Source organism: Prosopis cineraria, unplaced genomic scaffold (genome assembly GCF_029017545.1).
Source record: "Prosopis cineraria cultivar Desert tree isolate PC_DT_omini unplaced genomic scaffold, ASM2901754v1 PC9, whole genome shotgun sequence".
NCBI lineage: Eukaryota > Viridiplantae > Streptophyta > Magnoliopsida > Fabales > Fabaceae > Prosopis > Prosopis cineraria.
Genome location: NW_026555340.1, coordinates 20,888,056 through 20,903,382, shown reverse-complemented (window position 1 = coordinate 20,903,382; position 15,327 = coordinate 20,888,056). Strand labels below are relative to the sequence as shown.

Genomic DNA, 15,327 nt, shown 5'->3' with positions numbered 1-15,327 from the left:
CCATTTTTACATGGGCAAGGAAGCAAATTGGCCTTTAACTTATAGAGTTGATGGTGTCTATAATCATAAATTTATTTTTGATGCAATGGTCCCATCCAATTTTTGAAAACAATGAGATTTAAACTTTATTATTAATAAAAGTTAACTTTAACAGTTAGTTAATTATGTAATGCAATGGTCACCAAACATTCTGAGAACCATGTGGTCTTAGATTCTAATCCTTCCAAGACCAACCTTCAAAATATATATATATCTCACCACCGCTCGTTGAAGTCTTGGTTTTGACAAGTGATTTGATCAATGACCAACAACAATGGCTAGGAGTAAGGGTGAGTATCGGTCGATTTGATTCAATGTCAAAATGTGTAAAGCTGATCCATCAAATAATATTAAAAATATGAATCGAATTGAATTGAACAAGGACCGACAGTTAATTTGATTTTGAGCTTTATGTTGGACTACTTAAACTTAGGCCAATTTTGTTAGTTTTTTACTAAAATAGACAACACTTTTATATAAAATTAGGCTTGTAAAGTGATAATAGCCCATTTCAATAAGGGGCTAGGGTTTCAACTTATCATATTATATATTTACTTTTATTTAAGTATGAAATTAAAAAGAATAAAATAAAATAAAGTAATTAATAAACTAAATATAATTTATAAATTAATAAATTGTGTGTGTGTTTGATAATTCGATTGATTCGATATATTTGATTTTAAATCTTACTAATCGAATCGAACCAATCAATTAAAATATTTATTTAAAAAATAAATTAAATTGAAAAATCAAATCAAATAATAAAAATTTAATTCGATTAGATTTAATTCATTTTTCAATTTTAATTTAGTTTCGCCCACCTCTAGCTGGGAGGTTGACAGTGGAGGCTGGCCGGAGTTCTTGTGACAATGGTGAATGGATTATATATTTTTTTAAAAAAATAATGTAAAGGTACTTTTATAATTGCACATAAATTTGAAATTTGGTAGCAATTTGTAGATCTTATATATGAAACTTTAGGGTAATTGAATTCCTTAAATGGGATTTTGCAATAATTCTCCCAAAATAAAAAAAGACTTCCCTCGCAGGTCTCGCAATTGAAATGCACTAGTTATTGTTGGGCCAAAAAAATAAATAACAAAAGAAATGCACTAATTATTGACCTAACCTCTGCAAGTTTGGCTTATACTCTTTTTTTATTCTATTTATAAATTATTTCTATTAACATCATCAATATTAATATAATAAAAATATAAAAAATAAAATTTAATAAACTTACAAACATAACTCTCAAAAAGTAAATAAATAATATAATATTATTTTTCTGTTTCTCCCCCTCTCTCTTACTTTTTAAAAATGGTTTAAATATTTTATTTAAAATAAAATATCACTATTAATTCAATGACTTATAAAGTGAACTATTTTATCCTTCTAGAAAATGACTAATAAAGTGGATTGAAGAAAGTATTAATCTAGGTCCAAAAGTTATGTTACTTTAAAATTGATCATGCCTTCAAACATGCGAGTCTTTATTGATCGGGTTTAAGATTGGGTTTATAAACTCTCTTTTTTATTTTTTTATTAAGTTTTTTAAAACTTAATTTTTACATTATAATATTATGTATTCATTTTTTAAAATATAAATTATAAGGCTTAAAATTTAAAATGAGTTATATGAATTCAAATTTAAAAGTATAAACACATTTAAAAGTATCATATTTTTTAAGATAAAACTAAATACGAGCATAAATAAGTAGCTTGAACTTAAGTTCTTTCATCAGGATTAAAACAGGCTGAGCTTGGAAGCTTTTTTATGTAAAAATATCACATTTTTGAAAGCCCAAGCGTTAAAAAAAAAAAAACATGTTTAAACCTTGTCGCATGTAAATACATGATACATTTTTTTAAGCTTCTAAAATAGCGTTTACCAATTAAACATTAATTATAACAATTGCATTTTGAAAAAAAAAAGAATAAATATGCCCCTTAATCTTTTAGTTTTCTTATTTAGAATTCACGAGTAACTTTTCCATTACTAATTTGTCTTCTCGAAGTACCAAATGAATGGATCCTTAAGATTTACTTTTGAGTGAATTTTCAAGATGGTCCTAATAATAAGATACTAGTTAGGAAAGGGAATTTACTAATACTCCTTCCATTTAAAAATATATGACATTTTTTAAGGAATTAAATATTTAAAAATATAAGATATTTTTAGTCTGTTAACGTGTAATCATTATTTTTTTCAAAAGTACCTCTATTAATTAAAGTTAGGAAAATGAGCCGACTCGGCCCTATAGGATCGACCTTTGATGGGCTCAAGCTAGCCCTTTTAAGTTTGAGTTTCCTTTAAGACCTTGATATGATGCCAGACCCTCAACATAGCGAGCTTAGGACCAACCCTACGAGCTCTAGACCCTTTTAACTATTTTTATTTTTTTAATCAAATAAAAAATTATTTTATTTTAATATAATACTCAATTAAAAAAGATACAAAAAACTAACTAAATAACATCTAAATGAACTAAAAACAAAAATAAAATGATAGCAAAGCAATAAGTAATGGATCGCTAAGCCTTGAAAGACTGAGATATGGACTAAGAGACTGAGGAAAACAAAGAGCATAGGCACAATATGTGCATCAGATAGAGCTTAGCTCATGAGTCATAAATGCACGAGCATGATAAGTGACAAGAGGACTTAGGAGATCGATGACAACAAGCGTCAACTAGTTGAGCATTGTTGAGACTTGACTCTTGGGAGGGAGCACTATTGAAGTAGCAACAGGGACGACTGAAGAGTGAGTAAAAACAGGAGTAAGGATGACTTGTGAGTTACGATGACAGAGATGGGGACAACGATGTGATGACTTGTTGAAGAGCAAGGACAACTTGTGGCAGCAAAAAGGGTATAAGCATATCGAAGAAAGAAAAGTAAATGTTGAATTAAATGAATCATTATCGTCAACTTAGATGAATTAGGGAATTTAAGGTTGTATTCTTTTTAGAAAATAACAACTAAGGATTTTATATGAAATTTATATCAATTAAGAATCAGTTGTTATCAAAATTTGAATGAAAAACAAGCTATAATGAACTGTTGTTGATTTAAAATGAGTTATTATTAAAATCTGAATGAATACTTGTTGATAAAGGCTAACCGAATTTACAAGTATCTACTCCAATTTTAACAATAAGTGATCATTAACTGATATAAATTTTGATAAGTGATTCTTCATTGCTATTTTTCCTTTTTTTTTTGGCCTTCCATCTTTAGTAGATATGGGCTGATATATGATGTGGAGTAAGATTTAGTTTAAATTTTTTCAAATCTAAGAAAAGTGAAAGTCATGATAATTAATTTAAAAAAATATGCACATGTGGGCTTAAACAAACTAACCCTTTTAAGCTTGATTTATCATTTTAGAATTATATTTGCAAGCTTGGCCCTACTGTTATACGGGCTTAAACGGGCTGGCCCATTTTTTCGACTCTACTATTGATGATGACTTTATATTTATTGTAGATGTTTAATAGAGATAAATATAAAAAAATAGGATTAGTTTAAAAGTAGGTAATTACTTTATTGAGAGGTGAGATTTGATTAAAAATGCTTTACATTTTTGAACAGAGGGAGTATAATTTATGAATAATCAAAACTTTATTCTAATTTTAAATACATCATTTAATATATATTTTTGGTCATGCAATAATACCTTAAAAATCAATATTTTTTTAATTTTTTTAATTAAAGGTATTGAAATTCAAAATACACATACAGAAAAAGGGATTCGCTGATAAATTTTATACCTGCGATCAATCATTGTCGAGGGAATATCTGCAATTTGACTAATTACAGTGTTTGCCCAAAAAAATTGACTAATTCTGTATAGTAGGTTATACATCCAATCACCTTTTAACTCTTGACAGACTCATACCAACCCATCTAGAGACGATCTTGGCATCTTAGGATAAAAATATTAAATAAAATTTATTAGCATAAAACATACCTAATTGTGATTACTCATAATTTACCAAGGTATAAAATTTTGTCGGTGTTTTGCTTCTGTACCTTTTTCAAAAGCATATGATGAACCTAGACTTAGACTTGAGATAAACGACACGAAAAGCCATAATTACAAAGAACAAGTCTTGCATATTAATTAATATTTGTTTAGTGTTTACCAAACTTGTTTATATATTTTTGGAACTTTCGTCCCCCTTTTCCTAATGAGCAGCATCAAATATGAGTATGACTTTCAAGGTTTCGAAAAAGAAGATCCTGCACATTAATTAACTGTTGAAGTTATAATATACACGTAATTAATTAATTAATTAATTATGTCTATTATGCTTAATTAATTTGTCTCATGATTTTGGTACATTGACATTTTGGATACCTTCTTGTGGGTGTATATTTTTTCTTTGAAGCGGGGATCGGAAGACTGAATTTCTGATAATTATTGCTATTCATGTGTTTATAAACTTGTAAAAAAATTCATATATAAACGTGCTTGTAGATTAAAATATTGTGAAGTTGAGATATTCCCATCACATTGCTAACAAAAATTACTTATGGCTAATTTCTTGAAACACAAACAATGTATATGCATCGTAGGGTTTCAAAGAAGTCATAGATGATCTCATCTAACATATATATGTGTGTGTGTGTGTGTATATATATATATTATTGAATGCAAAACCTGTCTCTGGTTTCTAGAATGATCAACAACTTGACCCATCTTGATATCTAATTAAAAACAAGGAAAATAAGTACACATATTTTCTTGTTTATTACAAGTTACTTTGTTCATAAATTATGAGTAGTATGATTTTCAACAATTTTTGTATGATATATTGATAGATAGGTGTGCTTACATGTTCAGTATTCTTGACTTGTTCATCATAATCTTCAAGTTGACCAAAAAAAATTTAAGAAAAAGGAAATTTTATAAATAAATTAATAGCAACGATAACATTAAATGAACAAACACGACTTATAAATTAATGACACACACATACATAGAGACGTACTCTCTCTATCTTTGTATACAAGTTGTTTTTAATTAAACCTCACATATCAATAAAGATTTGTTATTTAGTTAAACTCACATAAAAACACAATAATCTTTTAGTTTTATTTTAATAATATTATAATTAATATCATGATGATAGCAAAGAAAACATATAATTAATGAATTATTTTATTTTCCAAGACAAAAGTAAAATTATTTAATTATTTAAAAATATCATTGCCACCCCTCATAGTTAGAAACAAAATAAATTTATAAAAAAACATCTTATATATAGAGATAGAGAGAGTATTTGCTTTTGTTTTGATAGGGATGAGGCAAAATGAAAATGGCAAAATGCATATTCTATTACCACTTGAATAATGATTAATTAATTCTCAAACGTTACACACGAAGAATTTATATTTGGTGAACTATTTCTGTTGAAGAGTCAAACTCAAAACAAACAATGAGAAAGAAGTGAAATCTTCATTCAGAGATGCAACTACATGTGTATGTATCTTAATTTGGTTTGACTTTCATTAATCAGAAATTCGTATCACAAGTGGGATTATATTATATTAATTAAAAAGCAGGCTTCATAATATTCAAAAGAGAAGAACGAAAGGACTACATTAATTAAAGAAAACATGTCTCGATCAGTTGCGTCAAGCATTCTTGAATAGACCATGCAACTAATTACGCTTTGGTTGTCTGAAACCTACCTAAACCCTCCCTTTTGGTTCTTTTTTCTTCCCAATTTTCTTTTTGGTCACGTGGATTTTTTTTTTTTTGGAGCTCACCTACTCATACTGTAGACATGGTTATAGTTTAAGCCTTTGAGCCAAGGAGGGAAAAAGTCACCAAATTTTAGTTGCAACACAACTTCATTATTAACATACAAGATGGTTCAGTCGGCGCGAGCCTTATATGTTGCATGGAGTTGAAGAAATAAGCGCTGCTATTCATGTATGAATAGCGTGATGAATTGAGGGATGTTTGGTTTGATTAGTCAAGATAATCGAATTAACTTGACCTTGAATTTTTGGTTCGAATCTCTGAATATGCAACCACATTAAATAAAATACCATAGCCATTTTCGAGGTACTTTTAAGGCAGTTAGTAATAAAAACAATCCCACATAGTACATGTTCAAGTAAACTAGGTGGGTGGTGGTATTGCTGCAAGATACTGAAAAATGGGAGAAAAAATTTGTGGTTAGCCTAGCATGGAGTTTAAAATATAAGTTATACTATATTTATGCTCATGAGTAATGTGGTTTATTATGATTTTTATATTTTCTTATGGAATATGGATTTTTGTATTGTGCATAAATTATCTACAGTCAATTTAATTTAGAAAGATCCATATTAAAAAGAGGTTTAGTTGTGATATTTTTAATTAAAATTATTATTTTAGTCTAAATAATTTGAAAATGCATTAAATTTAAATTAAAAATGATAACATTTTTTAATTAGATTAGACTATACCTAAAATAAGATTACATCTAATAAGAGAATACATGTGAGCAATAAAGAGTAAGAAAAAAATTAAAATACATAAAATAGGAAGGCAGTCATATTTTGACTAAATGCAAAAAGCTAGCTAGGCAATTATTGAAAGAGAAAATAAATGAAAAAAGAATAAAAAGCTAAGAGGAAAAAGGTGCACAATGTCACAAGGCTATTACTCTTTTATCAAAAGATTAACCCATTAAAGCATATAATGCACCCGCTTATATAGTCGATACCCTCCTCGAATCCCTTTAATGTGGGATCTGACAGCTCTCCTAACCAACCCATGACACCCCTGTCACAGGTGGCTCACCAGAGAGGCTCACCGACTAGACAAATTTGGGTCTGACTCTAATATCACTACTTTGTCATATGATCATTACTCTCTCCTCAAAAGATTAACCCATTAGGACGTGCAGTGCACCTGCTTGTATAATTAAGGCTATCTCCAAATCTCTCCAATGTAAGACCTGACAACAAGCATGCAATTATATGAGCTGTCTCATTTGATAATTAATTAATTAATTAAAGTGCATTGTAACCTAATTCGGAAGTGTCAATTAATCTACTTGATTGCTTAAAATCTCCATTTTGAACGTTCAATAATTAGTGATTTGATTTTAGCGAAATTTAAATTGATTATTTTTTTAACCATGGAGCCATATTTTTGTATATTGATGAATTTATTTTATAAATTTTATATTTTATTTTATATCAGTTTATGAAAAGTCATATTATTTTCGAAACAATGTGATTACTTTTTAAAAATTGAACCAAAATATTTAAAGTCATCCTCTAGTGATTAAAGGCCGGTTTATTTAAAATTTAAAACAATAAGTAGCTTCTGGTATAAAAATAGATTTATTTTACATACATTTTTATAAAAAAAATAAATATTATTTTATATTTGGTTACAATAATAAAATAATATATGTTTTTTTATAAAATATCTAAAAAAAATCTCTTTTTAATCAACAAGTATTGGTGCTTGTGAAATGAGCTATGGCCTTTTAAGCACGAGGTTTTGAGTTTGAGTTTGAGTCCGTGTAAACTAGAAAATTGTTTCAAAATAACTACTTTTAATTAAGTTTGACAATGCTCAAATTTAATCTAACAGCTATATAAAAAAATCATTTTATAAAATTTCTAAATGGTCTAAAAATTATTTGTTTTTTAATTTTAAACAAAAATATCTAAACAAACATGATAGAATTTCATAAACTAATTTAAAAAAACTAAATAATTTTTTATTAAAAAAAGGAAATGACATTAAAGGCCTTGGAAAGAAAAACTTCTTACAATAAGGGCATATTAATTTTGTACCAAATATTATATTGTGAAAATACGAATATATTATTGTTAAAAGATGAATTTTAACTTGTTAAATTTATAAAAAATCCTAATAGAAAATATAAATGAAGATTTAGCCTTTAATAATAACATATTCGTATTTTTAAAATATAATATCCAATATAAAACTAATAAGCTTTCGTTATAATAATTTTTTTTAGGGTTTTTAATGTCATTCTCCTCCTGAAAAACAAACGGCTGTTTGGTAAAGCTATTTTAATCTATGACATTTTTTTAAAAGATGGATCCCAAATACGTCGCAATCATGATCCACAAAAATCTGCAGTTTTTCTTTGGGATTATCATCATCTGAGTAAAATGATCCCAAAATGTCATTTTCGGTGATGAAATTGCTGTCTTAAGTAACCTCCGCTATGTGATATGCTTCATTGTTGAGAATGAAACAAACAAACAAACAACCGGCAAGACCTGTTGACTTTTTAAAGATATCAATAACACATAGTAGCATCTGATTCTGATATGTAGAGACTCCTTGTCATCAAAATGTAACCAGTCAATTTCATAGGTACTATGCCTATCAATTCATTATCATCCCTCTAATTAATTTGTCATCCCAAACCATTTTCATTATCTTTTTTTTTTTATTTTTAACTTTACTCCTCTTGTCTAATTCATAAGATTGAGAGAAAGTATTTATTTTAGCCCCCATTTATAAAGAACATTAATGATTATTATGTTTATCTTTATTATTTTACTTCTATTAAATGTTGGAAAGCTTATTAAATGAAGTTTAAGATTTTTCTTAATTTTGGTGAAAATGCTGAAAATAACTTATAAATATGATTAGAGTAAATAAGTTTAAAAAATAACAATCAAGGATCGCCGAAGAAAATTTATATCAATTAATGACTAGTTGTTATCAAAATCTAAATGAAAAATAAACTCGATTAGATTATTGTTAATTTAAAATAAATTTTTGTTAAAATATGAATGGATATTTTTTGATAAAAGATTAATTCCAATCATTAAGTATCCATTTGAGTTTCGATAATAAGTAATTCTTAACTTATATAAGTTTCCTCAAGTGGTCCTCGATTGATATTTTCTCAATAATTTTTATAATTAATATCCTGCCCACTCTTAAATAATTTTTTTTGAATTATTCATATACCAAAATTTATGATATGCTATATATATTTATAATTTTTAAATTTCATGTAAAAATATTTCTGGTTATTTTATAATATGATCACTAAATATATTTCTATAGAAATGGAATAATTATTTATATGCATGCATTTTAATAAATATAGATAACATATTAACATATACTCCTTCCAATCTTTTTTACAAGACACGCACTAGTATATTTATTTTAATAAATAGTTTATCATTTTTTATTATAGGTCACCTGATACGGTGTATATATTACATTTTTATAACTTAACATATGAATAATAATTTTATAAAATATTAAATTTGAACTATTCCAAATTTGATTTGAAGGGAGAGTGGAATGAAAAGATAGTGAAAAGAATCTAATTAAGTCCATTAATTAACTATCAAGCGGTTAATTTTGAAATGACATTTTCTTATAATGATTATTTTTTACAAATTTTTTTAATTAGACCTTGAGACAACTGGTTATTCTTTAATTAACATGCATATACAAGCATGCTAATGTGGTTAAACCAATTATTAATCGCGTTTCCTTCGTCAAAACAACAATTATCATAAACAAACTAGAGTCTGAGGCACATTGTTCTAGTTTTGATCACTATATCATCCACTGTATTTGGTCAATGGGTGTAAAAAAGGAGATTGTTTCGTGGATTTTTGGATTCAAAATAGGTTTGTATAAATAATTAATGAGAGCCGCTTTTGAAACATGATAGCAGTAATATTTAATTATTTAATGCATTAATAATTAATGTTTTGTGTGATTATTAACATTTTTGAAGCAGTCAATTACAGCTAGCTATGATGATATAAACCATTATACTATTTTGTGGTCACTCTGTTGATAAACCATTATTAAGTGTGATATAATAATATGCTACTTGTAACAATTTCGACCAGAAGATTGTCGTTAATTAAGATAATAGCACTTTTTATAAAATTATTAATTTTTATTTATGACAAAAAATATGACAAAAATGAAAAAATGATGATGAAATCCTTCGAATTATGTAAATGATAATTTGATTATTTAAAATGACATAATATCAATGAAGTCTTTAGAGACCTTTTTGTCAATAATTTTTTTTTTAAAATATAATTTTACCCTTATTAACAAATTATGATTTCTCATTTAATTTTTAAAATTTTTTGAAAAAAGTTGTGATTCTTTAAATAAAAGTTGTGAATAAAACTTGTTATTTTAAAAACTTTTTTAAAATAATAGAAGTTACACTCGAAAAATTATAATTTTTTTTGTTTAATTCTTGCCATTCATATAACAAAAGTTGTTATTTCTTAAACAAAAATTATAATTGAGTCTTATTATTTTTAGTAAAGGTAAAATAATTTTTTTAAAAAAAGTTAATGACAAAAAATTTTTGAAGACTTTATTAATATTATGATATTTTTTTTAAAAAAATTATCATTTATATAATTGAAAATAATTTTATTTTCATTTTTCCAGAGAATATCATAATTATATCGAGAACATTAACAAACAAATACGGCGTAAGAACTCATCATGTATATCAATCATGTTCCTAATTAGTTTTTTGGCCTGACTTGTTCATGACGATGGCTATACTCTAAAGAAAAACCTATGTCCGCCAACCATAATCCTAAGAAGCATCGAGTTTAATAATAATTATTTTTGGCCTTGAAAATACAAGGGGAAAAACAACGAAAAGAAAATAGCTAGAAATGTAAATAAAATCAGAAAGAAAAACCTATCAAATAAAACATGTTTAAGGTTGGCTTGAAGTGTACTTCTTTGTTCTTTAATTTTATCTAAAATTTCAGTTAGGTCTCTTAATTTTATAAAACATATTTTCAGTCCTCTAATTCTATCATTGCCAGTTTTAAATGAATTTTTTTTGTCAATTATTATTATTTTAAAAATTAAATGTAATATATCAAAGTATGAAAATATTTTATTAATATTTAAAAGTTTAATATAAAAAATTTTTGTTAATAAAATTATAGTGTTAAAAGTTATAGGATTGAAAAGATATTTTATGAAATTAATTGAAAAAACTAAAATAAAATTCTGTGTGATGTTAAATGATTAAAGATGTATTTTATCCTTAAATTTTGAATTATATGAGAAAATTTTATTTCTTCCACCCTTCTATTCCTTTTACTAATAGTTTGTTGGATCGTTTATTCTTTTAATTAAAAATAAAAATGGCATGTATGCAAAAAGATACTAGTATTTAACAATCACTGAAATTAATTTTTTTTTTCGGATCAGAGGACAAGAAACATTTAGAGACAAGCACTACATGAGAATAATAGCTTAATTAATTAATTATTATATATGTAAACCCCGTTGAAATTTCTCTATATGTTCTTTAGGCAATTCATGCCGGATAATAATAATAATAATAATAATAATAATAATAATAATAATAATAATAATAATTTTATATCCTATGCAACTTTGAAAATGTTGATAATACAAACCTTTTATATATATTTATAAATAATTAAGTAAATATGACGAGAACCGCGTTTTTGGTAAGAAGCATGAAGCCGCCTTCCTCCAACTCTTGGAACATCGGAAAAACTTCATTGGTATATTTTCTAGGTTTGAATGTCAATTATATATATATATATATATATATATATATCTGCTAACACTCACACACAAAGGGGTAGAGAGGAGAGACTTTCCAAACTAATCTGTCAAGTGCGATATATATTTTATAATTTTCCCGTAACAGTTTAAAGGCATGATAATATTTTATAATTATAAATTATTAATGCTTTCTATGGAGCCTTTGGAATGAATTGTTCTGTTTTTTTTATTTATGAACAGTATACGTTTCTATAAATTTTAGATTATAGTAATATACGTGGATGTATAAATTATGTACATGTTGCAAAAAAAAAAAACAAGAAGAAAAATTTTGTCATTCATAATTAGAAAAAAATACATATGTATAGCTTGTCTTTCTGATAAAAATAATTTTTTAAGATATATAATAAATTATTATATATATAGTTAATTACTTGTATAATTTATTCTCTTCGACGATGTGAAAGCTATATCATGAAGATAAAAATATAGTCGTCTATCAATATTGGATTAATTGATTTTGAGAATACCAAAAAAAAAAAATCTAAAGTCAATATATTTGGGCTACTCATATATTATTAATATAAAGACGCTAAACACAATTTTGAAGACAGCAAATCTCCATAATTAGTATTAAAATCCTCAACTAATTAATATGTAGTCCCGTCCTTATAATATATATATAAGCCCAACCTCGCACATCGACTGGAGTACTCTTCTTCTCTCTGGCCTCACTTACACACATCAATATGGCTTCTCTTCTTCAACCTCATCGTCGTCTTCTTCCTCTACGACCATTATGTGTCATCTTCTTCCTCATTTTTCTTCTCTCCATTGTCAAACCTTCTCACCAACAATCCCCTAATAATGTCACCTACGCAATAAATCCTAGACTCATCAAAGCTTACTATGCTCTTCAAGCATTGAAGCATTCTATCACTTCTGATCCCAGGAACTTCACCGCCAACTGGTACGGCTACCATGTCTGCAACTACACCGGCGTTTACTGTGCTCCGGCACCCGACGATCCCCATGTTTACACCGTCGCCGGCATCGACCTCAACCACGGTAATATCTCCGGTTCCTTGCCGGAAGACTTAGGTCTCCTCACCGACCTCGCTCTCTTCCACCTCAACTCTAACCGGTTCTGTGGGACCCTCCCTCAGAGCTTCCGTAATCTTCATCTTCTTCATGAGCTTGACGTCAGTAACAACCAGTTGTCCGGACCGTTCCCGGAAGTCCTTTTGTGCCTCCGTTCGTTGAAGTTCTTGGACATCAGGTTTAATTCGTTCGAAGGTAAGGTTCCTTCTCGCCTCTTTGATCTCAAGCTCGACGCTGTTTTCATAAACGACAACAAATTCCAGTTCTCGTTGCCGGAGAATCTCGGGAATTCTCCGGTGTCAGTGGTGGTTTTTGCGAACAATAATCTGAAGGGATGTCTTCCGTCGAGTTTGGGGAAGATGAAGGACACGCTTAACGAGATTATAATTTCGAACAGTGGGTTGAAAGGTTGTTTGCCGCAGGAGATTGGGAAATTGGATAAGGTTACGGTGTTTGATGTGAGTGGTAATAAGTTGGTCGGGACGTTGCCGGAATCTATTGAGGGAATGAAGAGGTTGGAGCAGTTGAATGTGGCTCATAATGAGCTCTCCGGCGAGATTCCGGCCAGTGTGTGCTCGTTGCCGAGGTTGCAGAACTTCACGTACTCCTTTAATTACTTCTGCAGCGAACCGCCTACCTGCCTGAAGTTGCCGGCGAAAGATGATCGGAAAAATTGCATTCCGTACCGGCCGATGCAGAGGTCGGAAAAGGAATGCGAAGCCTTTTATGCTCACCCAGTTGATTGTGGTGCCTATGGGTGCTCAAGGTCGCCGCCGCCGCCGCCGCCTCCATCTCCTCCTCCTCCATCACCCCCTCCGCCTCCCCTCCCCCCCCCCCCCCCCCTCCTCCTCCTCCTCCTCCTCCTCCTCTCCACCACCACCACCACCTCCTCCTCCTCCTCCTCCGGCGGTTCACCACTACTATCCGTGATGGCAGCAAAATAAGTAAATATAATTTCTTTTTCTTTACCGTATAGAATTACGAAAGTATAATATTACTACTTTACTTGAAGGAGTTAGCTACTTAGTCAGCGTTTGAACCCAAAAAAAAAAAAAACAAGTTCTAGCATTTTGGACATTAATAGTGATAATTTATGGAATTTAATTGTATTACTACGTTGTGCTCATACTTGAAATTAATAGTGTTTGTTTCTTTTCATTTCTTTCTCTGTTTTTTTTTTTCCTCTCAATCAATTCTCTTCCCCGTCTTCCCCTTTTTTCCCAGAATTTCGGTTTGGATTTCTGCTTCCAATCTTCCTCTTGCACTCACATGAAGATCAGGTTAATAAATAAATAAATGAAAAGGGAAAATCACTATGAAATCCCACAAAAGAATTTTAATTTTAAAAAGTCCCATGGAATATAAAAATAATTTTGAAGTCTAGGGTTTTAATTGTAAATAAATTTGAAGTATATTTACCAAAATGCCCATGCCAGATTGACCATGAGGAGAGTTTTTTTTTTTATTTTCTAAATAAGAATATTTTAGTAAATATACACCAAACTTATTTACAATTAAAGCACGTGGCAAAGAGTTATTTTTACATCCGATGAATTTTTTTTTTTTGGGACCACTTAGTTATTTTCCTGCACGAGGCCGAGATCAGAGAACAAACCTGGTCCAAAATTTCTCGTCCACTCACTTCGTGAGACATTTCATAATTCAGAGATATATATATATATATATATATATATAATGTAGTTGCACATGATTTGGAAAATTTCGAAAGTGACAAGGAAAAGTTACTTGTGTCTTAGGTCAAATTAATTTTTTTTCTGGCCACCCATTCAAAATTTAATAGAAAGAATCTTATACAAAGACCTCTCAAAAAAAAATTATTTATAAATAAAAATTAATACGATATTATTTCTTGTTAAAATGATAACAAAAACTTATTTTTTCTTGAATGATAATTTTTTTTGATCCTTATTTGTAAATAATTCTCTTGGTTGTCCTTAGATGCGATTCTTATATATCTCAATTTATATAAACAAGTAAAGTAATGTATGCGTACCTGAAGAATTCATGAGCCATTGAAAAAGCTTGATTATCTCAAGTGTAGATAGGTACACAATCCACTGGTCTCCAGAGCCTTCAAAGAGTTCAGAGATAATAGAACAGTAGAGAAATGAGTCGTGTGATTGCAGTTATCGACTATTCGTCTTATATAGATCAGATCGGTAACCGTCTTATTAAATAATAAATAATTATATATTTTATTATCTCTAACTCAGTTAGTTAAAAGATAGGGAATAACTGACGGCTACTGGATTGTGGGTTGGGCCTCTGTCCATTGGGCTCACTTGTGTGGTCCTCCTATCACGGTCCACACAATATCATAAAGATTAATCTATTTGGGCTTATTAATTAATGTTAATCCATAAATAAATAAATATTCCAACAATTCTCCCATTTTAATAATATGTATTTTATATAATGTCAATATTAATATTAAATAGATTTACTATAAAAACATAAAACTTATTTATCAAATTATTAACAATCGTACGAAATTTTTCATATACTTAAAATAAAATTTAAACTAAACATCGTCCATAGATCGTAATCAAGTTGGTTAAATAAAAACAAGGGTTCGGAAACTGTCTATTACGAAAAAGAACTTATTTTATTTA

At 28.5% G+C, this 15,327-nt stretch overlaps 1 protein-coding gene across 2 annotated transcripts; it reads left to right on the top strand.

Moving 5' to 3' along the window:
- The first annotated feature begins 12,300 nt into the window (after positions 1 to 12,300).
- Positions 12,301 to 13,852, top strand: LOC129320659 (leucine-rich repeat extensin-like protein 6). Of its 2 annotated transcripts, none has more exons than XM_054966204.1 (2): positions 12,301 to 13,513; positions 13,581 to 13,852. In XM_054966204.1, the coding sequence occupies exons 1-2, from the start codon at positions 12,343 to 12,345 to the stop codon at positions 13,622 to 13,624; spliced, it is 1,215 nt and encodes a 404-aa protein (XP_054822179.1). In that variant the 5' UTR covers positions 12,301 to 12,342; the 3' UTR covers positions 13,625 to 13,852. The 2 variants fall into 2 exon arrangements, with proteins under 2 accessions (XP_054822179.1, XP_054822178.1); XM_054966203.1 differs by having other exon boundaries at positions 13,575 to 13,852.
- Positions 13,853 to 15,327: the final 1,475 nt, after the last annotated feature.